Below are 26,314 nucleotides of genomic sequence, written 5' to 3'. Positions count from 1 at the left end.
GATTGAACTAGAAATGATCATAATAAGTGAGTTAACCCAGAAGCAGAAAGAGTCAAGTGGTATATACTCATTTATATCTGGACACTAGCCCAAGGGGCACGTCTCATGAAAGTCTTCACTTACCAGGAAAGTGGGACAGAGGGGAGGACATCCTATTGGGACTCTAGGTGAGAGAAGCATGGGAGAATGGGGAAATAGAAGGATCCAGAGGGTCCTAGAAACCTACAAAGTGTCTTTTCTTGTTGCTGTGATGAAACATCCTGACAGAAACAAGTTAAGGTTGTGAGTTAATATTTACTCATGGTTCAAGGTTCAGGCCCTCAGGGCTGTGATGTCAAGGCAGAAGGATCCTTATCTTTTGCCTACAGTATGGTCAGGTGATAAAGATGTGTTCTACTATGGCAATTAACTTAATCTAGATAATCCCCCACAGGTGTAAAGTGAAACTCCCAGGTGATTCTAGATTCTGCCACGTTGATTGACAGTAACCATCACACATGTGTATAATGAACTTTATCCTGATCTTATTCCAAGGAAGAGACAAATACTCAGATTTTAGTAGACTGATTGATATATTATTCCAGGAAAGGAAATGTAGGCAATGAAAACTGTGAAATAAATATGAATATTATTTTTATGCACATCCTTGTTCTAGTTTTAGAAAAGAAAAGGACCGCCATCCTTGAGTTGCAATCTTTTCAAAAGGTTATGGATTCAGGGTCCCAGAAAGGTGGCTCAGTGGGTTAAAATGCTTGTTGTGCCTGCTTATGGACCAGAGTTTGGTTCCCCACAACCAGAATAAGGAGCTTTGTGTGGCTTCAGGTGTGTGTAGCCCCAACCCTTGGCGGCAATATCAGGAAGACCCTGGAAGCTGTCTGCTTATGCCTTCTAGCTGGATCTATGGGTTCCAGGTTCACTGAGAGACCTGTCTCAGAAAAGAAAGAGGATCTGAGAGAAGCTGGGGGAGCGGAAAGCATGAGCAGAATATAGTGTGTGAAAAAAAAAAAATCTTTCAACAGCAACAACTAAAAAGTAAACTGGAAAGTAATGGAGGAAGATACAGGGTTCCTTTGGCCTTGAGAGACAGACAGACAGACAGACAGACAGACACACACACACACACACACACACACACACACAAATGCACACAAATGTGAGCTTTGAATATATGCATATAAGGGAAAACATGGCATTTGATTTTCTGCTTATTTTTTGTGCATCCCAATCTTTTACTCTGCATTTTTTTTTTCAGACAACTGGTACACTTTGATGAATTTCTGACTCTTCTTTCTGGACTATATAATCCTTCTCCTTAACTGGTTTTGGTCTTTTATCTTACTCAGAAATAACCTTTGTAATTATTTGAAAACTATTTTTTAAAAGATAATTTGACAGTTGTGCTAGACAGAATATGTAACACATGGAAAAGGTTCTCTTGATATTTCATCATGAAAGTGAATGGTGTTCTTTTGCATAATTCCTCAAATGAATTTTCATTGTTTAGTGTTTAAAATCCATTTTATTTAGTAGTTTAAAAATATTTTTTCTTTTATTTTTGAAATAATACAATTACATTATCTTTTCTTTTTTCCTTCCATACCCTCCCCTTGATCTCTTTCAAATTTAGTCTCTTTTACTATTAATCTTCATTGCATGCATAAGTGTTTATGTGTATATATTCCTAATGGTAAGCTACGCCCTCTGTGTGTTACTTATATGTGTAGGTTTCCAGAGCTGACCACTTGATATTATACAACCAATTTGTGTGTTTGCTTTTGCCTGGGGAAGACTGTGTCTCTCACACTCAGGATTGAGACCTCATTACCATTTCTATGGCATGTGTATTGTTGTTGTCCTTTTCAGTTCATGTATAATAAATCATGTAGTGAGCCTTTATGGCTATAGCTTCGACATTATTAGGAGACACAGTCTCACAGCCAACTATCTGGTCCTTCTCCTTTTATAATCTTTATGCCCCTCTTCTTCAGTGTTTCCTGTGCATTATGCACGAAAGTGTTTTGTAGATGTATCCATTGGGACTGGACTTCATAACTCTGTATTTTGATTGATTTTCTGCAATGGTCTTTGTTACAAAGAGGTTTTTGATGAGGTATGAGGAATATGCTTATCTGTGGGTATAAGGACTAACATTTAGAATGTAGTTAGGGATTTTGCAGGTTTATTTAAGTGGTGGTTTGTAGATTCTGACCTAAGATCTTTGACTTTATTAGTCCTGGGTAGTTGGTTAGGTTTCAGCACTGGGAATGATTGAGTAGGAATTTAAGCCCAGTTGTAGAGTTGTTGGTTACTGACAGGTTATGCGTACCACTGCTGTGCCATTAGGATTATTGTGTCATGTTGGTCATTGTTGTGGTTTATAAGCATCATAGCTGGTTAAGACTGTTGCTTACATCCCTCCTCTGGAAGCTTGTAAGGTGCCTTCTGGTTTGTGAAAGCTAGCCCTCAGGCTAGATCCAGCTCAGGGGTGTCTGAAGTGCGTGGTGTCTTCAGCAATAGGGATTTACTTTTCACCTCTGGAACTAAGGGCAGCCATAATAGCATGTAATGTTTGGATGTCTCTTGGATGACGATGGTACAATAAAAAACAGGCTTCTCATATCTGTGTTGTGTTTTCGTTAAGTGGTCTTTGGCTTTGAGGGAGCGTTGTCAGTTAGTAGCTTTCATTACTTCAATAATTTTAAGATTTTTTTTTGCATAGGAATTATAAGCTATAGGACCTGTCTCTGTTCAAATGTATGTATTAAGTAAATACATAGAGGATTAAATGAGGTTTATTAATAAGCTTGTTTGTCATAATATTGCCATAGATTACTAAATACAGGTGTGTGCTTTTGACATTTGTAAGATAATCATCACTTTCCCTGAAAATGTTCTTTGATTTCTTTGGATTGCATATCCTGTAGCTTTTATTCTAAGCTATTATGTAAATATCTTAAAGAGTTTTTGGAATTGGAGACTACAATGTTTAATATATTATTGAAAGAATTAAAATGGTCCATTTGTGTAGATGTATATGGCATGACTTGTGGCAGCTGCCTTGACATTGGAGCACGTGTTCAGTATTGGCAGTTTCAAAATCTTGATATTTTTAAGTTTTTCTATGTTTTGAGGTTTCGCAGCATGACATTTTTTTATTGACTGAATGTTCTAGAACTAATTTATTTGCCATTTAAGTTTCAGTGGGCTTGGGAAATGAGTGTGCAACAGAATGTTGTATTGATGAGTAATAGCTACAAAATAGAACTAAAATGACAAATGCTTTAATTGGAAAACTTGATTATACAAAAAGAACATGCTTTTATATTAATAGGATTTTATGGATTTGTAATGTGAATCTGGGTATTCAGGGAAGAGCTCAGCTGATCCAGTGCTTCCCACACAAGCTTGATGACCTGAGTTTAATAGCCATGAGCCATGTAAACCAGCTTGATCATGGTGCATGTTTGTAATCTCGGTGCTGGAAGGCAGAGACTGGATCTTTAGGACTTGCTCATCAGTCAATGTAGCCTGATCAGTAAGCCACAAAGCAGTGAAAGACTGAGACCAACCCTCAAGTTCTCCACATTCATTGGCAACACAAACACACACACACACACACACACACACACACACACACATGGATTGGAAAGCTTGAGAAACTTTGACATTTCACTGGCCTGATAAAAATGATCAATTTGATATTAATTTGTATAATTTAGGGATATAAAGTAAAAATGGTTTACATTTGAGACAGAACTTGCTACTGCTTTAGACTTAGTCATATATATGGTGATCGCATTGTATTATTTTCAACAAAACAAAACCTAACATTACACAATTCTTTATAATTTTGTTTTCCTGGTAAGTTCTCTTCAGAATATAGTCACCGTGTGAATTCTACCATTATCAGTTACTGGTTTTTTTATTTGAGACAAGGGTATGAGCAATTAGTTTATTATTGATTAGGTGCATTTGTATTTTGGTGCTGATTTGTTAATCTAAAAGACTTCTTTGGTTGCATTAGTAACATCCACGAAAAAATTTTCTAATTAATACATTAGAAAATAATGCTTTATTTTTCTCACTGGTCAGTTTTTTTTATGTTAAAATTTCTGTTAATACTGCAGATTAGTAGGAATTTAAAAATAAATCAATATTTTATGTTTTAACTTGCATTGTGGCAGTTAATATGATTGCATCATCGAAACAAATGGTACTTTGTATTTATGCTGCAGAACTCAGGATTTAAAGCTCTTAGTTTTAAAAGTATAAATGAGCTTAATAGTAAGTGTATAGTATTGATACACTGAAAAGTCCCTTATGGACTTCCATTCTTATCCTCCTTTACCATACCTTTTCATTGTATTTAATGACACAGTCTGCTAAGTACACCATCTGGAAAAACTCTAGCAAAGATGTGGATTGCTGGGAAAAACAGTCATTTATTTGGTAGACCAAGTAAATCCTTAATAAAATATAATGTAAAAGAAGGATCAAAAGCAGTTTTCCAAAAGTCTGATTTGTAGTACATTAGATTATTTATGATGTTAACTTTATGTGTTGATATTAATAGCTTTGAAGAGATACTTTGCACTTTGAATGTAACTTAAAATTCAAATATCTCTAAACATTTCTCGTTACTTAATTCACTCTCCATCAAATTTTTTTTTTATTTTTCATCTATGACTTACGTTGCTTCACAATAGCAATGTTACATGTTTTTGTAATTTGTGGGTACACTGAATTGCTTTCTATAAAATAGTCATGATAGTTCTTTCTTGCAGCAGTAGAAGTGTATTCCTATTGTCATTATCACACTACCTGTGTGTGTTTGTGTGTTTATTTATGTATGAATACTTTTTATATTTATAGAAATTGTAGTTAAAATTGGAAGATAATAAATCTGTAACCATACTTTTTAACAAATCTTTTTCAGGCAGTGCTCAGAGTGTGACCAGGCAGGAAGCAGTGACATGGAAGCTGACATGGCCATGGAAACCTTGCCGGATGGAACCAAACGATCAAGGAGACAGATTAAGGAGCCAGTGAAATTTGTTCCACAGGATGTGCCACCAGAACCCAAGAAGATTCCAATAAGAAACACGGTATTTATTCTTCATTTATTGGTCTCAGTGACATTCTGATGGAAAAATTTAAGCAGAGAGAGCATTTGTATCATAAACATATGCTTAGAAGTCAATCAGTTGTCCATACTGCTCTTGGTTATTTCTGTGTATTCAGTTTTCAGTATTATGTAGCATTTATACTTAGCTGAGAATCTAGTTTGTGGGTTTAGGTAAAATCCTAATAGTGAACACCAATTTAACCTAACACTCCACTTAAAACAGGACCTTCCTGGAGCCTTAGACTCCTGGCCCTCCCTCAGCACGCTCACCTGTGTAGGAGATCACCTCTTACGTCAGAGGTGCAGTTCTCATTCCCTACTCTTTTCCTTTGTATTGCAGACCCGTGCATTCATGAACAGTTTTTAGTTGAGTTTGTCAAGTTTGGGGTTTTGTGTGAATGGAGAAGTCAACCTTTTTGCTTCTGTAACACCATGTCTTAACAAAACTGATACTGATTTGATTAATTCATAGATTCATATATCTGTAATTCATTTATTTTGACTGACAATTTCTTGTGGGAAGAATGGATCATGCTTCAGGTGTTTTCTGTGCTAGTCATTCCTTGGTTTTCTAGTAATGTCTTTGTTTTGGCTAAATTTGTATGTCCCTTTGTAGCGTGTATTGAGCATTTAGAGACTATAGTATAGATGTGCTTAATTGTAGACTATTTGTAATTCACTAGATTTCATCCCTGAGACTCACAAGATGGAAATATAGGAAAGGACTGGACCGACACCATGGATTGCCCTCTGACTTCCATGCATGTGCTCTGGCATACTCACATCCAAAGCCATTAAATCTGCTGGTATATTGTTTTCAAATGAAAGATTGAAGCTTAGGGCATGTTATGATTATTCTATATACTCATGGAAGTAAATTTTCCTTTAAAGTTTGAGAGAATTATTGTAGTTAATTTGATAAAACTGTGTTTGTTTCTTGATTTCTCTCTTAACCAGGCTATCACACAAATAGTTGAGACTACCTTATATTTGCTTAATAATAAGCTTTGTAGCTCAATAACTGAGTTATTACTGTATTCTTCACCCTCTGAGCTAATTTGGCTTCCTCCCAGCTGACATTCCCAGAGATACTTGTACTTTGTGGCTTTCCTGCTCAGTCACCTCTCTCGAAATGTCTCCTGGGCCTCTGCTCCTGACTGAATCCCCTCTTCTTCCTTTTCTAACTCATCCTCCCTTCACTGGCAGGAAGTCCAGCCCTATTCTTAATCCTGCTCAGCGATTGGCTGTAAACTGCTTTATTGGCATATCAGGAGACAATTGGGGAACAGTGTTTACACAACATTGAGATGGGAGATTCTCAGAATAAGGATCACAACCAGATATGGGTGGGGGGTGGCACAGAAATGTCCCTTTGAATTAAACAGTAACCTATACCTACAGAGTATAGTATAAGCAATAGGAAAATATATTCCACATTTTCATCAATAATGGCAGGAAAATTAAAATTTGGTAAAAATGCAACTATTACATTGAAAGATGGAAAAATCTCAAGTTTTACTGAAATCTAATATAAAGTACAGCCAGGTATTGTAGTGCATATTTGTACTACCAGTATGTGGGAGGCTGAGGTAGGAAGAATAAAGTAAAAATATATATAACTATGAGATATAGTTAATAAACTATGATATAGTTTTAAAAACTATAATATATAGAAAAACATTATGAGTGGTATTTTATCTAGGAAAGATTACAAATAAAACAGTTTAATTTACCTAAGAGAACAACTCCCAGATGTGCCTTATCAGTTACATAAGAATTTAACAAAATTGAATGAAGTAATCTAAGTGACTTTTCTGAAAACTTTCTAAGTAGTACCCAGGCATTATGGTGCATGTCCTTTATTCCCAGCACGTGTAAAGCAGAGGCAGGTGGGTCCCTGAGATACCTATCCATCCTGAAAGGATCCACTTTAATAAAGCTCTGTTTCAAAAAGCCTGTCATGGTAGGGTGTACCTCTTTAAGTCTAGTACTTAGGAGGTAGAGGCAGGCAGATCTCTGAGTTTGAGGCCAGTGTCTTCTATAGACTGAGTTCCAGGACAGCCAGGGCTACACAAAGAAACCCTGTCTCAAAAACCAAAACAAACAAAAAAGGCTTTTAAAATAATAAAATGAGAGATGGCTCACCCATTAAAGGTTAGGCTCACAACCAAAAATAATAACAAAATAAGGGTTATTATGTTTTTTTAATGTAATTTTTCAAACAATTGAAGCTTTAAAATAATAAAGGCTCTTAAAATGAAATATTACCAAAATAAATGACAACACTAAGCCAAAATATCTATTTTCCTCAAGGACAGTTTTTTACTTTTTTTATTAAATATTTTTCTATTTTTTACATATACATTTATATTATTACACATATGTATAATAAACTACCTACAGCAAGAAAAACCATGAAACAACCAGGAATTATATAAATGTTACATTCTTAATGTTTTCACTATTTGTATTTGTCAGTCTTGAAGAAAACACCTTTCCTATCTTTGTGAGTCTAAAATTCTGAATGTAAATCAATATCTATCATATCTTGCTGGGCAGTGGTGGTGCATGCTTTTAATCCTAGCAGTCAGGAGGCAGAGGCAGGCAGATCGTTTTGAGTTTGAGGCTGGCCTGGTCTACAAAGTTAGTCCAGGACAGCCAAGGCTACACACAGAGAAACCCTGTCTCAAAAAATGAAGGGAAAAAAAAAAAAGATATCATATCTCATCATTATCAACTTAAAACATCTATCTAGATGTAAAAATATCTTAACCCCGAAACAACTAAATGTAATTATAAAAGTAAACTATCTGGTCTACAACCCCATCAAGAGACTTGAGAAGGAATAAAATTAATTACCTGAGTATACAGTGGGTACAGATTAGCAGTTTCCCAAATGAGAAGATGACAGACACAGTTTGCTACCTGAACAAGCCGTCCAAAATTTTTTCTTTTTGAAAAAAAAAAAAAAAGAAAGAAAGAAAGAAAGAAGTTTTGGCACAAGGAAAAAAGTAAAGGCTCCTAAGAACTCACAACTGAGGTCAGCCTTTTTGAGTCTGGCCAGGAAATTTATGCTTCTGATGTAAATAAAAAACACACATTAAACTCTTACTTAAAACTCTTATTGCAGGGTGGAGGAGATTGTCATGCCCCTAGTAATAACAAATAGAAGTGTTTACTAAAAGAAAGTCTTTAAATTCTGACCTGAAAGTATTTTCAGTGAGCTAGAAGATTGGCAAAGTATTTATATACTCACTTCCTTGAAAAGTAGATATGGTAGACTGAAACCTTAAACTCAAGTGACAACACACATTTTTTCATGCATCTTTTTGAAAAGCATTAAAACACTTGGATAGGTCTGTGAATCATAAAAACACTGTTCAGCCATGAATATAAACACATGTGGAAAACACATAAGAGGAATCAAGTCTACTCTGTCTGAAATACTTTCAGTTGAAATATAAATTGTTTTTAAACATTTGGCCATGACATATTTAGTGAAACATTTCTCTATATTTTTTTGTTTGATTGTTGTTTGTTTTTGAGACAGGATCTCTCTATGTAGCTCTGGCTGTCTTGGACCTTTCTATGTAGACCAGGGTGGCCTAAAATTCACTGAGAGCCACCTGCCTCTGCCTCCCAAGTGCTAGGCTTACAGGCGTGGGCCACCACCACACCTGGCCCCAACTCTTTCTCCTTTTATACATTCTAGGAGTGGTCCCCTAGCAAGTGGCTTCCAGAATCCCTGATCCTCTACACTTTGTTTTTCTGAGATGATGATACTGTCTTATCCATATTTCCCAGCTGTGGTTATTATGTTAGACATTAAGTGATTAAATGAATTGCTGGTGGGAAAAAAATACATAGTGCCTCAGAGGAAGGATAGCAGGCTACCAAGAAGAGACTTGATGCCCTATGAGCATATAAAGGGGGAGGAGGTCCCCCTCAGTAACAGACATAGGGGAGGGGAGTAAGGAAAAAATGGGAGGGAGGGAAGAATGGGAGGATACAAGGGATGGGATAACCATTGAAATGTAATATGAATAGTATCAATAAAAAATACATAGTGCCTAGAGTACAACTTTATTGTAGCTTAAAGTAGTGAAACTAGAAGGTTATTTTAGCTCCTGTTGCCTTTCTGGATATCTAGGTGGATCTTTATCACATTCCCCATGTATTCACCAGTGAGGTTTCCTATTTCTTAATCCATTAAAATAATTAATTGAAAGGATAAATGAACAAAGAATCTTAACACCTATGGAATCTTGTGATGGACAATATATTTATTTTAGGCCTGTGATTTTCCTCTTCTTTAGAGTGATAGAGGCTACACAAAGGGATCCCCCTCATTAGACACTTGGCAAGAAAAGCCTGGTTCATTAAGTTCAGTTAGACAATATCTCACCTCATAGGTAAGAAACACTTTTTAGGAATGACACTTAGTGCAAAAACTATGGAAGACAGTGTCAGAGCTGCTGAAAAAGCTGAAACTCTCATGCAGTCAGCTATTGTGCTTCCAATACTTTGTGTTGTTCTGATTGTCTGGCTATGTGTGGGTGGAAGTATACTGAGGGACAGAATACAACAAATTAACTTGTACATTTTGAGGGTAGATATTCATCCCATTGGTTTTTCAGTTCTTTTAAACTTGACAGAACAGAATTTCAAGATTGTTTGTATCTGTGTTTCTTTAGATTGTAATCCTAGTGAGTTTTAAATAACTACCTGAGAGAAAGTATTTCTCATTTGGAATGTGTAAAGAAATTTGTTATAACTTTGTTACTAAGTTTATACCCAAAGTAACAATCTCCAGGCCTGCTATAAAATTCTATCTATATGAATTTATGTGGTTGTTACATATTTAAGAATCATGTTCATGTAAATCATATAAATATTATTTTTAAATGTAAATAATATTTTTGTTAACAGATAATCACTGTTAATTGCACCTTTTAAAAATATTTTTGAGACAGGGTTTCCTATACCCCAGGCTGACCTGAAACTTATATAGGCAAGGAGAACCTTGAACCACTGCTCACCGCTCTTAAGGCTGTGGAACTTGGGGAATGGAGCTTAAAATTGAGGCACACTAAAGTCTCATGCAATAGTGAGCTTTATTCAGAGCATCAGATAATTTATACTCTGAGGGTTAAGAAGAACCACATGAACAAAGTTCTCAGGAGTTCAGGTCCATGTGTCAAGAACATGGACCTGTTTCTCATGGAGGCATATAAACAAAATAACAATAGCCAATCATAATGAATAATTTAAAGTAAACTCACTCCTATCCACTATACCTGAGAGGGGAATGAAAGCACATTCCAAGAACAGTTCCATGCTATTGAAGAAACAGGTCACAAGATTCTTGTCTTGTGTTCTTGGGATAGTTCTGGGGAGCACTAAGAATTTTCCTCGTATGACATTATTCTTGCACTGTGCTCTGACATTCCACCACACCCAGCTTTATACAGTGCTGAGATGAAACCCAGCGCCCTTTTTGTGTTAGGCAACTCTGCCAACTCAGCTACATCCTTCAGTGTCCGTTCTTTATAAGAAATGATAGCTTTAATCCGTGAATTAGTTTTGCTTTTGAGTCCTATAGTCTAGTGGATGGTAGCTTTAGCCATTCATTTAGTTTTGCATTTAGATTTTTTAGATACATATCTAGAAGTTGTAAACCATATGATTAATTGTCAGGATGTTTTTCCTTTTTTGCTAGGCGTAGCAGAGGACTGTTTTCACATTCTTTCTAGCCCTTGTTACTGCCTGTCCTTTTAATACAGCCATTATAGGGTGTCTAGTAACACCTCATCCGTTCCTTACCAGTGTTGATTTACATTTGTGTTTATACTGCCTAATGATATTTTAAGAGAAAATATTTTACCTCTGTTGTTTTTGTTGTGATACATAGTTCTAAAATGACATTTCTATTCCTGTTCTTTTTCTCTTTTATTGAAAATTGATTTTTTTCCTTGCATAATATATCCTGATTATGGTTCCCTCTCTGCCCACTTCTTCCGGTTACTCCCTCCCTACCTCTCCCTTTTCTGTCTCTCATTAGAAAACAAAGAGGCTTTTAATGAATTATGGAAACATAATTAATATAATATAATATAATATAATATGATATAATATAATATAATATAAAACTGACACATCAAATAGGACTAAACAGAGAAGGAAAAAATTTAAAGAAGAGGCACAAGAAATATATAAAGGCAGAGACCCACTGGTTTACATACTAGGAATTTCATAAAAATATTAAATTTCAATTCATAGTGTTAAGGTCCTTTGTGTAAAGGACCTGTAAGGTAGATTGGGGGGGGGGGGGAGAGAGAGAGAGAGAGACAGAGAGACAGAGAGAGACAGAGACATTATGAGACATTATGTGACAACGAAGCTTTTGAGTTCATTTTCTGTTGGCCATTTACTGCTGGGCATGCAGCCTAACCTTAAGGGTTGTTTGCTTCCCAGGGAACCTTTCTGGGAGAAAATGGGTACGAGAGCAACTGGCATAGTCATCCCATTGATCACAAGGGTTGATATGAAGAATCTTCTAGCACACTCTATTTATGTATTTTTTGTTTTGTTTTACCTTGTTTTAATTGAAAATAGATTCTTTTCTTATATAATATGTCCTGATTACAGTTTCCCTTCTCTACACGCCTCCATGTTCCTATCTAGATAACTCCCTTTCTGACTCTCATTAGAAAACAACAGGCTTCTAAGAGATAACAACGAAGCATAACAAAAGAAAATATAAGATGAAGCAAAAATCTTTCCTATCAAAGTTGGACACAGCAGCCCAACAGGAGGAAAAAAGAACAGGCAGAAGAGTCAGAGATGCATTCATTATCATGGTCAAGTCCCGTAAAAATACTAAGCTAATAGCTATAGTATATATGCAGAGGACCTGGTATAGACCTTTGTAGGCCCTGTGCTTACTGTTTTAGTCTCTGTGAGTGAACATGCCTCCTCTTCTGCAAGATTCACTGAGCTCTGAGGAGAGGGCTTTGATGGAGACCTCTAATTTAGACTTTCTTTCCACATAATGTCTGGCTGTGGGTCTCTGCTTCTGTTCCCATCCCAAGCAAAGCCTGTCTGATGATGACTTGATAAAGCCCTGATCTATGAGTATAGCAGAGTGTCATCAGGAGTTATTTTATTCTGTTTTTTTTTTGTGTGTGTGTCTATGTATATTTGTTTGACTGGTCTCGTTTGGTTTTACCCTAGGTCTCTGGGTTATCTAGTCTCTGGTTTTTGGTTACCCAAGCACTGTTGGCGGTGGGTTCCTTCTCATAGAGTGAGCCTTAAATAGGTCAAATCAGAAGTTGGTTAGCTACTCCCACAAATTTCATGCCACCATTTTCCTAGCATGTTTTGTAGACAGGCAGATCCTAGTTTGAAAGTTTTATGCCTGGGTTAGTGTTTATGTTTCTCTTTTGGTAGTGCTCAGACTACCTTCCCACGCCAGAGACTGGAACAGTGGGGTGAAGGCTCCATCGTGGGGCTTGTCCTCAGCAATGGAGCCATGAGTGTCAGTTTGAGGAACGCAGCCATTATTCTTAGCAACATCGTGGGTAGTTTGAGGATTTCTATGGCCAAGAACTCAACTGAATGCAACCTAGTCCTGCCCATCTTTCTTCTCTCCTCTTGTCTTAGAGTTTCCGTTGCTGTGATAAAACACCAAGACCAAAAGCAGGCTGGGAAGGAAAGGGTTTACTTCATCTTACAGTCCCATACCACAATTTATCATTGAGGGAAGTCAAAACAGCAACCTGGAGCTGATGCAGAGGCCTTGGAGAAATGTTGCTTACTGGCCTGCTCCTTATGGCTTGCTCAGCCTGCTCTGCGTAGCACCCAGGAACCCCTGCTCAGGGGTGGCACTTCTCTCAATTAGCTGGGTGCCTCACATCAGTCATCAATGAAAAAAAAAAAGTGCACCACAGTCTTGCCCACATCTGGTAGAGGCGTTTTTTCAATTGAAGTTCTTTCTTTCCAGAAGACTGGTTGGTGTTCAGTCGATATAAAAGTAGGCAGCACACAGTTACCCAGCCTAGTTACTCAGCTGATGATTCTGCTAGTACTTTATGTAGCTATACTCATGTTCTTTTTTTATATTCCGTCCATATCAGTGTTGAACTTTTGTACTTCATTCTTACTGAATCTGTTTGCTTTTCCTAAAACTGTTTAACATTTTTATTATACCAATTTTTAAAGGGACACATAGTTTATATCATTATTAAAGGTATTAAAATATGACTTAACATTTAAGTACATTTTTATTAATTAAACTTGGGTTATAACTTTAAAAGATCTGTACAGCCTGTGATTGTTGTTGTAGTTCCTAGTTTTATGTCTGTGGACTCATGGGCTCAAATGCTGAGACTTGGTCCCATTCTCAGGTTTCCTGCTTCTATTTCATGGGTGAGGCTGTAGAGTTACCTTATGGGAAGCCTAGTGCTGCTTCCTTCTGAAAGTATGTAATGTAGACATTTTCTCTGTATTGTCCTTGTGTGGAGCGTATCTTTCTTTTATGACATTTATAGCAAATAAATGAGAGTATTCGTGTCCCTTTTGAAGTTAACTTAAAAATGATATTTGTACTTTTAGGTATATTTTCTAATAACTTTAATGTAGCCTGAAAGCTTTCTGATTTTGTTTCTCATTTCTTTATGCTATATACATCTGGTGACTTTCATCTTTTGCACAAGTGCCAGAGGCTCTCTGTGACCTGTCCTTTCCTGTCTTACATTCACATATGTATCAGCCTTACTTCCTTTGAAGTTCTGTGATTTTTATTTCACATGACTCATAAATTTTTGGGTTTTATAAAATGTATTTGCTGACACAGTAAATACAGTAGTCACAGCACATTTTCAGTCTTGACTGAGTCCCACTGTCTTCCATAGAACACTGCTTCTTTTAGGTCATTATTTTAGAGAGGGAAATAACAAATTTCCTTCTCTACACACATAAGCTATTAAGTCAAGGGCGACAGCTATAGTTTTCATTTGTTTTATTAAAAGTTTTGTTAAGCTAGCATACAACTTTAATGGTCTTGTCATGTCATTTTTATATGTGTGTCATGGTCATAATTGCCACCATTCCAGTGATAGTCTTTACTTGAGAGATAATGACATATCCGAAAGTCTGTCGCTTAGTAATGTTAAGACTTCAGTGCTAAAATCAGAAAAATGTTTATAGATGAATATTTCCTATTAAAATTATTAAATTGAAATTTTTACCATTTTGAATTCTTACTGGCCTGTATATGAAAGGTATGGTAATTAAACGAGTAACAAAAAAAGAGAAAATAATTTAAACTTTTTGCCAAATCACGTGTGTTTATATTATATTACATAGTGTATTGTAATCACTTATTAATTTCAAATGAACTATTTATATATTTATTTTTGGTGGTATTTGTTCATTTGTTTGTTTGAGACAGGGTTTCTCTGTGTAGCCTTAGCTGCCCTGGACTTGCTTTGTAGACCAGGCTGGCCTCGAACTCACAGCGATCCACCTGCCTCTGCCTCCCGAGTGCTGGGATTAAAGGCATGTGCCATTACGCCTAGCCTATAGTTTATTTTATTATAACAAAATTTTTGAATCTTTAGATTGGATAAACATTGCATTACAAAGACGTATACTCCCCATTTAGAGACCACTTCTAGTGACTGCATGAGACACAGGGGTTTTATTCTAATAGCTGAGATTAAAAACAAAGCAAACAAACAAAAACCCATTTATTTTAAAGTTAGGTACTGAATAATTCTCAACAGAAGATTTTCTAATATAAATGATTCAATGGTGCTGTAAATCTAAGTTTGCTTGTCTTGAATGACTTTAATTTGCTTTTGGTTACTGGTGGAAAATCATACAGTGTGAAATTTGTGCATTTGTACTAACTAGCAAGGGGCTAGCCACTCTGATGAACTGAAGTTTGAAACAGCATTGATGTACTTATATTAGATACTAGAAAAGAGTTCTGCTGAGAATTATTTGGTACCTGTCTATCTTTGAAATATTTTTTTTTAAATCTCAGCTGTTAGAATAAAACCTAGGTAGTACATTGTATCTCATCCAGTCTCTAGAGCAGTGGTCTGCAGATGGGGATTGTGAGTGTTCAGAGGCCATGCTGTGTAGGATAGAGAGTTTAACCATACTGCCTGTAAATAGTGTTGTATTACCTTTAAACATGTAGATGGCTATTTTCAAATGAAGTCCAAATACAGTTGAAAATGCAAGATCTAAAATTTTTTACTAAATTATTTTAGCCTTATTACCTTCAATTTATTTTCTTTAATTTGTTTATTGTATTTTCTTTAAACACGTAGATATGCCTTCTTTCAAATGAAGTCCAAAATTTAGGATATTAACTTATTTACTAAATTATTTTATTTAGTCTTAATTATTTGCAAATAATGAGATGTTCATCTTTCACCTTGTTTTAATGGCTACTTAATAATTTTTTTGTATTGCATAAACATGTATGCATAGGTATGTATGTGAAAACAATAGATATGATATGATTTGCGTTTCAGTGTTGTAGCTATAGAAATGATTTGTGATAAGACATGAGAAATTAAATACTGAGTGAATCAGATATAAGTATGAAATGTTGAAGAAACTCTTTAGAATAGTTTTGGAAAATTAATTTTTCCTATCAAGTAATTTGTGTATTTATTTAAAAAGCTACTATATTAATGGCATACTTTTGGCAACATGCAATGGAGCAATGCAACATTATTTAGAAACACAAAATTTCCAGGTATAACTTAAGATATAAAACTTAACAGGAAAATTCATGTTTATCATTATAAACTTCAAGTCTTTTCATGGGCTTCTTTCCAGAGAACCAGAGGACGAAAGCGAAGCTTTGTTCCCGAGGAAGAAAAGCATGAGGTATGAGTAAGATAAATCTTCTTATGTACTCTCAACTCAGGGAAGCTTTCTTGCTTTGAGTTATTTCCACTATCTTTTGTTTTGTTTTTTGTTTTCAATTTTGTATTGCTTACTTCTTTGTATGGCAGGAAAGAGTTCCTAGGGAGAGAAGGCAGAGGCAGTCTGTGCTGCAGAAGAAGCCCAAGGCTGAAGACCTAAGAACTGAGTGTGCGACCTGCAAAGGAACTGGAGATAATGAGAATCTCGTCAGGTAAATTGAACACGGAGACCTTGTCCCTAGGGTCAAGTCAGATCCCCAGCGTGTTACTTTTGATAACAGATACAGTAAAACCAATTATAGAATAAATCCTTTATATAGTATGTAGTGAGATGGCTACTTCAAAAATAGATTTTATCCACTTATTAACCTACTACACGTTTATACTTCACACTTAGATAGAAATAACAGTGACTATGGATCTTAAGCAAATTCATTGTCTCTTGAGAATAAGTTGCTAATGCTTTGTATAAAGAAGCTGCAAACATATTTGTTCTAAGTACCTTGTACTGAGATTATTGTTTTTTCTCATCAGACCACAGTTTCTAAAGTCTCTAGTATATCATAATCATTGAAGTTTATTCATATAACTGATTGAGTTTGATTGGCAATAACTTCCTTAATGCTTTCCAAAATGAATGTGTTAAATGCTTCTCTGTTATGAAATAAAGAAAGGTGAAAAGATGGCCTAGATAGACTTTATTTTTTATATATTTATTTATTTTTGGTTTGGTTTCCTTCTTTGTTTGTTTTGTTCTGTACTTTAATAAATTTTTAAGTCAAACATGATACCTTCCAGGAACCTCAGCAGATGCTGCTCAGTGGCTGCTCCCCAAGGTTCAGACACTTCTCAGTTTAGGCATCTGCATCTGTGGCTAACGCAAGAGACCACGCAGGACTGTGGTGGTGGGGTGGATGGAAAGCAAAAGGTGCTCGTTCAGAGGACAGGGACACAGAGGTTCACACGGTGTGGAAGGGAACATGTTCTGAGTTCTCTCAGAAATTGTGTTTAGCAAATCTATAGTTAATTAACTGAGGACAAAGAAGTAAACATTTCAAAATAAATAAACAAATTTGATAAAGCACATATATTTGTATTGTATGATTTACAGTATTTACTTTTGAAATGATGCCATGTGTTTCAGCCACTAAGAATATAACATCTGTTTCTGTTAATTCATAGAAGTATTAGGATTCTTTTTCTTTGTACTGAAAAAGATTAGGTGAAAGTAAACATTCCGGTGAAGAAATGTTAGGAACTGCTATAAAGATTATGTTCCTTTACAATTTAAAATTCTTCCAAGTTTATTCAGAAATACCTGTGAATGCTTGACTTCCTATTATAATTTTTTAAGATGTAAAAAGTGATATTAATAAGCATAAGTGAATGTTGTATATATAAAACTATACTTTTTAAAAATGAATCCCTTATATAGTTAGCAGAACTCAATAAAAGGAAATCCCTGGGGCCTGGAGGTGAGGTTAAGGAGCTTGATGGTTTTGACAGGGCCTGAGATTTAGTCTGATGATCCTCCTCTAACCGTTTGAACCTATATACAGACTGTGTTTTCTTCTTGGAGATAGAACATTGATCCTGGATCATTTACTATAGGATCAATAGACAGTTACTGGGATGTATTATTGTGTGGAGATATTTGATGCTACAAATGAATACAATTTTTATTTCAAAAAGTTCTTTTTTCTAGGGCATTCCCTAGGGCATCATATTTTAGCTGTCTTTCAAAAAATAAGTTTCATCTTTGTTTTAAACTTAATAAGACTTTTGAGCAATATTAGTTTTCTTATCTATTTCATGACTTTCTATTATAAAACTTGTATTTCTAATCACATTATTGCAATCTGCAGTACCTGAAATTTTGTCAGTCTTTCGGAAGAAAAATATTTGTTATTCTAGAATTGATATATAAAGAGAGTTTCTTTCTCTGCTTTGGCTTGTTAAGAGATAGCAGCATAAATTATCAGTAAAACTTTATTATTTATTTAGGTTTTTCAAGAGAGGGTTTCTCTGTGTAGTCTTGGTTGCCCTGGAAATAACTCTCTACACTAGGCTGGCCTTGAACTCACAGATATTTGTGTGCCTCTGCCCCCCAAGTGCACCACCACAGCCCAGCTTATCTGTAAAACTTCAAAAGAAATTGGTAAAGAAGCAATGAAATGTTTTCATTAATATTTTGGAGGTTACAGTGAATGTGATGTAATATAACAAGTATTTTTGAATTATAATGTTATCTTTCTTTTGAAAAGTATGTTCAATTTAGGCATCACTATTCTTTGATTAAAAATTTTATATAGAATTTTATCTACTTAGTAAAATGAATTGTATACTAATATTTGTCATTTTGCCTGGCATCTCATTTATTTTGGAATTGGCACCATTATTGCTTGAGAATCCTTTCTCCAACATCATATTTTTATGATCATATTGTACCTGTATCATGTGCACATACTATTTTACCATAATTTAAACATATTTAATTTATTATTCACACAGATATTTGTTTGTTTATGTATATACCTATTTATTTATTTATTTATTTATTTATTTATTTATAATCTTGGCTATTGGACCCATATACTTTAAAGGTTAGGTGGCTAAGTCAGTACTTGACATACTAACACAAACAAACCAAGTTGTGTTCCTAGTACTCACAAAGAAGCTGGGTGTAGAGTATTTTGCATAGAATCCTTTTGCTAGGGAAGAAGAGACAGGCAGATCTTGGGACTCACTGACATGCTGCTATGGGCCGGGCCTGGAACCTCAGATCTCAGTGAAAAACATAGATCAAAAGATAAATGATAGATAGATAGATAGACAGACAGACATATAGATACATTGATTTCAGTGCTTAGTTAGAAATATGTTATATTCACTGTATATTCCATTTAGATTTTCCTGTAAAATTAACTACTGTGTATTGTAATATATATATATATATATATTTTACTGAATGTAGTCCATTATTTTCTCAAGTTCTTGTGAAATAACATCCATAACTGTGGGGTCTGTGGTGCCTCTGTGAAAGGACACCTCTGAAATTTAGGCTATGTATGGAAGTCCTTCACATTTACTTTTCTTCTTCAGTTAAGTGTAAATGTTTTAATGTGAATTTATATGTATTTTTCATATTATCTCATATTTGCAGTTTTATCATATTTGTAGCTATAATTAGTTGGTTACAGCTATTATTTTATACTCTAAACTTTTCTCAGATGTTGAGCATATTACTTGCATTTCTGTACTTTAGTTTTCCCCTCTGTTATAGCTTATCAAAATCTTACTTTTTAAATTAGGTATCTTGTGATAATTGGTAAATGGTCATAAATCTTAATGGAACTTTTAAAATAGTACTCCCATTTTGCCGTCTTCTTTTTAAACTTAAACATTGCCTGACAAATTGCTCATTAAAACCATATTTTTTCATGACTTAAAGATATACAGTTAAAATGCTGAAAGCCTACTTGAGACTTGTCAACATTGCAGCATCTCTCTAGGCACATACCTGCTTTGATAACGAAGTTCTATATTTACCTCACCCACTTCCTGATGCCTCATTTACTTTTATTTCTATCTGTAATCCTCAAATATTTGATAAATGAATCATATACACTTACTCAACTTCATGTAAGTATTGGCTCTTTATAATTAATAAAAACTATGGTTATAATTGAATCTAAGTACAAATTGGGTTGCTAAATGAAATACATACCAAGTAGATATGATTCAAAGGCTTAAAAATGTAGAAATGCTTTTAGGTAACAAGTATAGCGCACACTTGTATATTAATTATGCATATTAGGGAAGGAAGGGAACCTAATACTACAAGAGTAGATGTGGAGTAATTTTTCTTTTTCAAAGTATTTGATTCTTCAAAAGTCAAGTTTTAGAGATAAGCAGTCCTTTCCTCTCTGTGGGCTTTTTACTTTGCTATTAAATTGAGAGCAAGACTAATTTATAAGCCTCATAATTTACATTAACTAGATAAATGCAATGTGATGCCCTTTAGTACTGTGTGAGAGACAAACCACAAATGCTCGCGGAAAATTCTTATTATCTGTGAGTCTCTTACATTAATACTTTTTATTTTATTTTGCATGTAGCTATTAGAAGCATGAGGATAGGAAATAATCTGTGAAACTATTTCAGGTTTATAGCTAATTCAGCCTTATTAACTGCATGGTAGAAGCTCATCTGAGTATGTAGTGACTTATAGACATTGAACCGTTTTGGCTACAAGGTTAGGATGTTAGCTGGAAGGCTAAGTAATGCTTATGTTATTTTTATAGCAATTTCAGTGTCTTACTTCCGAATATTTTCTTCTAAATTAATTTGAGTGCATCATAAACTATGAGGGACATGAATAAGAACTCATGTATGGTAGATTTTATTTCAAGTATTAGTCGCTAATGAGCCTGAGTACTTAAATTTTTAATTAATTTTTTTTGTCCTAACAAGTATGTAGGATTGTAAATTTCCTGGGTCATAATTGAGCTTCTCTCTGTGAGATTTGATTAGATAGATAGTCTAGCTAAGTTTGGCTGTCATGTAGTTACTTCTATCAAAGCATTTTTTCGTGTTCCAGCCTGGTGCATGGTAGGCAAGTGCCCTATTTCTTGAGTTATAGCCCCAGCCTGATCATTATTTTCATGTCACTTAATATCGCTAAAAATGGATCACTAAGATTGCCTTAAAAACCATAGTCTACTTTTGTTTCCTTTAAGGAAAGATAGATTACACTTGATAGAATTCATAAACTTGCTTGGTTTTGATTGTATAATTGCTTCATTAATGACTTTTTTAAACCTCTAATATTGGAAATACTATTTTCTTGAATGAGTATTTATCAAATTTATTGTACTGGTGACTTAATAAGGTCTTGCTCAAGCTAGGGAAATGCTCTGTTATTGAACTACAGCCCAGACTCCCCACATATTTCTTTGTTTTTATTGTTGTTTATTTTAAAACAGTCTCACCAAACTGCCTTACTGAGTGTTTTAACAAATTATGTTAATATTTTTGCAACATGTTTCATCTTATTGTCATGATAGATTGAATACAAAAGGCAAATCACAAGTATCATATCAAGATGACTCTGAAGATGTATATCTCTCCTATAACTCATAGCCTGAAACCATCTTCTGTTTAATGATTTTAACAGGGTTCTTCTTTAATGGGGAAGAAAAATCCAATATTTAAACAAAGATTTATAATTATGACCTCATTGTAACTTTATTTTCTTGTATTTTTAACATTTGACTTTGGAAGATATGTTGTAGGCGAACTTGAGACAGGAAGGCCTACCTTGTCCTGGAAGTGTAGACCAGATGAGCCTTAAAGGCATAGTGATTCTTTGCCTCTAGTTTCTGTGTGGTGAAATTGACAGGTGTGTGCAACTGTGCCCAACAATATTTGCTTCTTATGTTGTCTTTATTTTTAAAATAATTTCAAGCTACATTTTTAATAAACTCCTTTCACATTGCTTTATAATTGACTAGGACTCTTAACATGGAAGCCATTTTTCTAGCCGCTCTGTCTCTCATTATTATAGGACAATAAAAACAAATATCAGCTGGCTCCATTGATGAGTAAACAGCTGTTATGTTTAAATACTTCTGCTGAGGTGTAATTTTCATCCCTTAAAATAATCACTCCCACAATTTTTTAAATTTATTTTTAATTTTGAAACAAGAGCTCTTACTATGTAGCTGTGTCTGGCTTTTATTAAAAACTGCAGGTGTTTGCTGTATTCTAGGAGACAGTATTGGATAATGAATTTTTAATAATCACGGCTGGTTTAACCACTATGTCTGTAACTTGCAAACCTTGCCTTCATCTCTGTTGTTTAACCTTCTGTTAAACTGATGAACAGTAATGCCCGCTATGTGGGTTGTCTGGAACAATAAACAATGATGTAACACCTGGCTAGGAAATGGTAAATGTTCCACATGTACTAAGAAGAATAACTATAACAAAACAGGTAAATTTGGCATCATTTCTTTCTATATGTTCATCTTAAATTATTTAGCTACTTAGTAAAGTAGGTGGTGTTACTGCCATTGAGTTGGCTTTGGTGAGAAAACTAAAACACAAGATTCAAGTTACTTCCCAAAAGTTGGATATCTAAAAAGGGATGAATTTAAACTTGCACTGTCTTGCTCCAAATTCCACAATGCTAGGTATTTTATATTTTTGTTCCCTGTGGCTTATGTCTTGTCTGTGAATGTCAAGCACGTGGCAGAAGCCATGAATCCTAGTACTTGTGACTCAGAGGCTAGAGACCAGGCTGAGTTACATGGGCACACAGTGAGACCCTGTCTCAAAAAACAGACTGGGTTTTGATAACTGTACTTGTTACCACCTGGTTGGTAGTACACATTTCATGATTTTTGTTTTGCTTTGTTTTGTTTTATGTCTTCCTAGACATTTTTTTTTTCAGTTAAGTGAGTTCTAGGATCTTAAGCATGCTTTTTAAGAAAATTAATCATATTTATTAATATAATTCCTTATTCTATAAAACTTCATATGTCACTGTGTTATTCTTTACTTTTACTTTATATTGAATAAGGATCATAGCACTAATGATAGAGATGGAACTTCGTCCATGCTTCTCTGGGATATTTGATGGTTGAGAAGCTGGTTACATTGAAATAATACTAAGTACATCAACATTTTAATAGTCAATGAATATAATTACATTGTACTTATAATGTCTGTACATATTTAAATGTCACATACATAGATACTTAGCTCACATATATAACAAAAAATTTAATGGCACATAATTTTTTAAAGTTGGTGTTTAGCAAAGTTGTGGTACTATGTGTACTTTTACTATTTTAATCATTAGTAATGTTAATTTTACTCACCTTTTTAAAAAAGTGTTCTGTGGTTCTTTTATTTAGGAACAATGTGTTCCTGGTCTAGGTTGAAGAAACCTGGGTGCAGCGCTAACCTTTAGAGAGGCAAATAGTCAGTCACTGCTTCGTGCAAAAAAAAAAAAAAAAAAAACTATTCAAGCATTTTATGTCACTGTTTTCATTTTGTGAATGAACTTTGTGGATTACATATACCTCACAAAAGTTGGTTTCTTGATTATTCGTGATCTGGAGGGTTATTATTTTAGGAAAGGTAGCTCATTAAAGTACACCAGTGCAAAGGAATGAATTTCAGTAAACTTAGAAATTGAGACTGTTTTGTATGAATGTTCATAAAATGTCAGCTTGTCCTTGCCAGAGAAGTTTCATGCCATCAATCCCATCTTCTCTGTAGCTTCTGTGAAAAGACTTCCTGTCTCAGAAGTCAGAACTGCAGAGTCACATGACATAGGTGATCCTGCTCTCCTGTTGAGATACCTTCCTGTGTCTGCACAGATATTTTAGTTAAAAGATTGTGCTTTTAAATTTCTGTTTTCTTGCTAAACATACATCCTTGAAACTGTCAGACCTGCGCCCTCCCCCAACATCCTCCCCCACACAGTTTACCTTCTTGACCTCATTCTCTAACTTTGGTAGATGCCATTAGTGTAATCCTAGTTTTCTTGTTGATGTACGTGGATGGATTGGTTGTTGACTAGTACAACTGGAATAATCATTTTCTACTTTACTGAGGGACTTGACTCTCTCAGTTCCTCTTCTGCTTTTATATAAATCAATATTTGTCAGTGATGAAAAATAGAACATAGGATTTATCTGACAATCACTAGTAACTAGGAGGAAATGTGAGGATAATGCAAAAGGGTACAACTTGAAGATTGCGGGATGAGGTTATGTTAGTCACTTGTCTTATTACTGTGATAAAACTCTGACAAAAGCAGTTTAAGAAAAAGAAAAAAAAGTGGTCTTGAAGGTATAGTTCATCGTGGAAAGGAAGTCATGGTGGCAGGAGCCTGAGGTTCACCTGTGGGCGGGAAACAGGGGGAGATGAAGGCTGTGCTCAGCTTAGTTTCTTATTTGTCCTGGATGCCCGGCCAGGGTGGGAATGTCATTCCATCTATGTCAGCCTAGGAATTCAACACAGGTGTGCCCACCTCTGCTCCCTGGCGTTTCTAGATCTCCAGCTTAGCGTTGAGATCAGCCATCACAGGGTTGTAGTTTATATAAGACCTGGTTTAATCTCCAGCACTCCAATTAGCCAGCCAGTTAATCTGAGGTTGAACTCAGATACGGCCCTGCAGGTAGTGCGTTTTTGAAGAATGCAGATAGTATTTCTGAAAACCAATTTTCTCATTTTTATGGGAGCCCTGCAATACATTAGCTTAATATGTGTATGATGTGAGGTTGTCTGGTGTGTTTGGTTACCTGTGTATGGAAGTCAGAGGTCAACATTGGTTATCTTTTCTTGCAAGCAGTCTACCTTGATTTTAAAACAAAGTCTATCACTGGCCTGGAGTTTCCATGTAGTTGCGGCTGGCCAGCCAGTGAGCACAGAGCATCACTTATCTGTCTTCCCCAGCACTAGAATTATAAATGCTATCACAGCTGGCTTTTTCTTGCTATTTTTCTTAATAAAAAATGGGTTTGAGGGGTCAAACTCAGGACTTCATTTTAAACAGCCAGTACTTTATAGATCTGCCTAGCCTCCAAAATTAATTTGAAAAATTTCTTAAGTCTCATATTTTTGTTCACATATTTTCTCATAAATATTGGGCATAAGAAACAAAAATGTGAGAAATGTAAAATTTTTTAAAATTAATTTATTCATATTACATCTCGATTGTTAGCCCTTCCCCTGTTTCCTCCCATTCTTCCCTCCCTCCCATTTCTCCCCTTTTCCCCTCTCCTATGTCCGTGACTGAGGGAGACCTTCTCCCCCTATATATGCTCTCAGAATATCAAGTCTCTTCTTGGTAACTAGCTATCCTTCCTCTGAGTGCCACCAGGTCTCCCCATTCGGGGGACATGGTCAGAAAAGGGGCACCAGAGTTCGTGTGAGAGTCAGATCTCACTCTTCACTCAACGGTGGAGAGTATCATGTTCATCGGCTAGGTCTTGGTAGGGGTTCGAAGCTTACTGCCTATATTCTCCTTGCCTGGTGCCTTAGTTTGAGGAGGACCCCAGGATCCAGATCTGCCTGTCATAAAGTTCTTGTAGGTTTCCAGGACCCTGTGGGTCCTACTATTTCCTCTTTCTTCCATGCTACTCTTGCCTAAAGTCTCAATCGGATGTCCTCTCCTCTGACCCACTTTCTTGGTAAGTAAAGATTTTCATGGTACGTATCCCTTGGACTAGTGTTTTGATATAAGTGAGTATATACCGTTTGTCTCTTTTTGCTTCTGGGTGAACTCACTCATTATGATAATTTCTAGATCAATCCATTTGTCCACAAATTTTGGGAATTCCTCGTTTTTGATAGCTGAGTAGTATTCCATTGTGTAAATATACCACAGTTTCGTAGTCCATTCTTCTACTGAGGGACACTTAGGCTGTTTCCATGTTCTGGCTATTATGTATAGAGCAGCTATGAACATGGTTGAGCATATGTCCCTGTTGTGTGGTAGGGCATTTTCTGGGTATGTTCCAAGGAGTGGGATAGCTGGGTCTTGAGGAAGCCCTATTCCCATTTTTCTGAGAAAGTGCCAGATAGCTTTCCAAAGTGGTTGTACTAGTTTGCATTCCCACCAGCAATGAAGGAGTGTTCCTCTCTCTGCACATCCTCACCAGCATGTGGTGTCACTTGAATTTTTGATCTTAGCCATTCTGATGGGTGTAAGATGGAATCTCAGTGTCGTTTTGATTTGCATTTCTCTGATGACTAACGAGGACGAGCATTTCTTTAAGTGTTTCTCTGCCATTTGATATTCCTCTGTTGAGAATTCTCTGTTAAGTTCCAAGCCCCATTTCGCAACTGGGTTTTTTGGTTTTGTGGTGTTTAATTTCTTGAGTTCTTTATATATTTTGGATATTAAACCTTTGTCAGATGAAGGGTTGGTGAAGATCTTTTCCCAGTCGGTAGGCTGTCGCTTTGTTCTCTTGACAGTGTCTCCTGCCTTACAGAAGCTTCTCAGCCTCATGAGGTCCCATTTATTAATTGTCGACATTAAGGCCTGGGCTGTTGGTGTACTGTTCAGGAAGTTGTTTCCTGTGCCTATGTGTCCCAGGCTCTTCCCCACTTTTTCCTCTAACTGAATTAATGTCTCTGGTTTTAAGTTGAGGTCTTTAATCCACTTAGACTTGAGTTTTGTGCATGGTGACAAATAAGGGTCTAATTGCATTTTTCTACATGTAGA

The 26,314-nt window shown here is 35.6% G+C and overlaps 1 protein-coding gene across 3 annotated transcripts in view; it reads left to right on the top strand.

The window, feature by feature from the left end:
• Positions 1-26,314, top strand: part of Phf14 (PHD finger protein 14) — a 144,697-nt gene that overhangs the window by 50,372 nt on the left and 68,011 nt on the right. For all 3 annotated transcript variants that reach the window (XM_051151924.1, XM_051151926.1, XM_051151925.1), the window contains 3 exons: positions 4,937-5,105; positions 15,983-16,033; positions 16,162-16,283. In XM_051151924.1, the coding sequence (XP_051007881.1) occupies positions 4,937-5,105; positions 15,983-16,033; positions 16,162-16,283 (342 nt within the window). The remainder of the gene's footprint in view (positions 1-4,936; positions 5,106-15,982; positions 16,034-16,161; positions 16,284-26,314) is intronic.

The sequence above is a fragment of the Acomys russatus genome, chromosome 10 (assembly GCF_903995435.1).
Source record: "Acomys russatus chromosome 10, mAcoRus1.1, whole genome shotgun sequence".
Taxonomy (NCBI): domain Eukaryota; kingdom Metazoa; phylum Chordata; class Mammalia; order Rodentia; family Muridae; genus Acomys; species Acomys russatus.
This window is presented reverse-complemented; position numbering and strand designations above follow the sequence as displayed.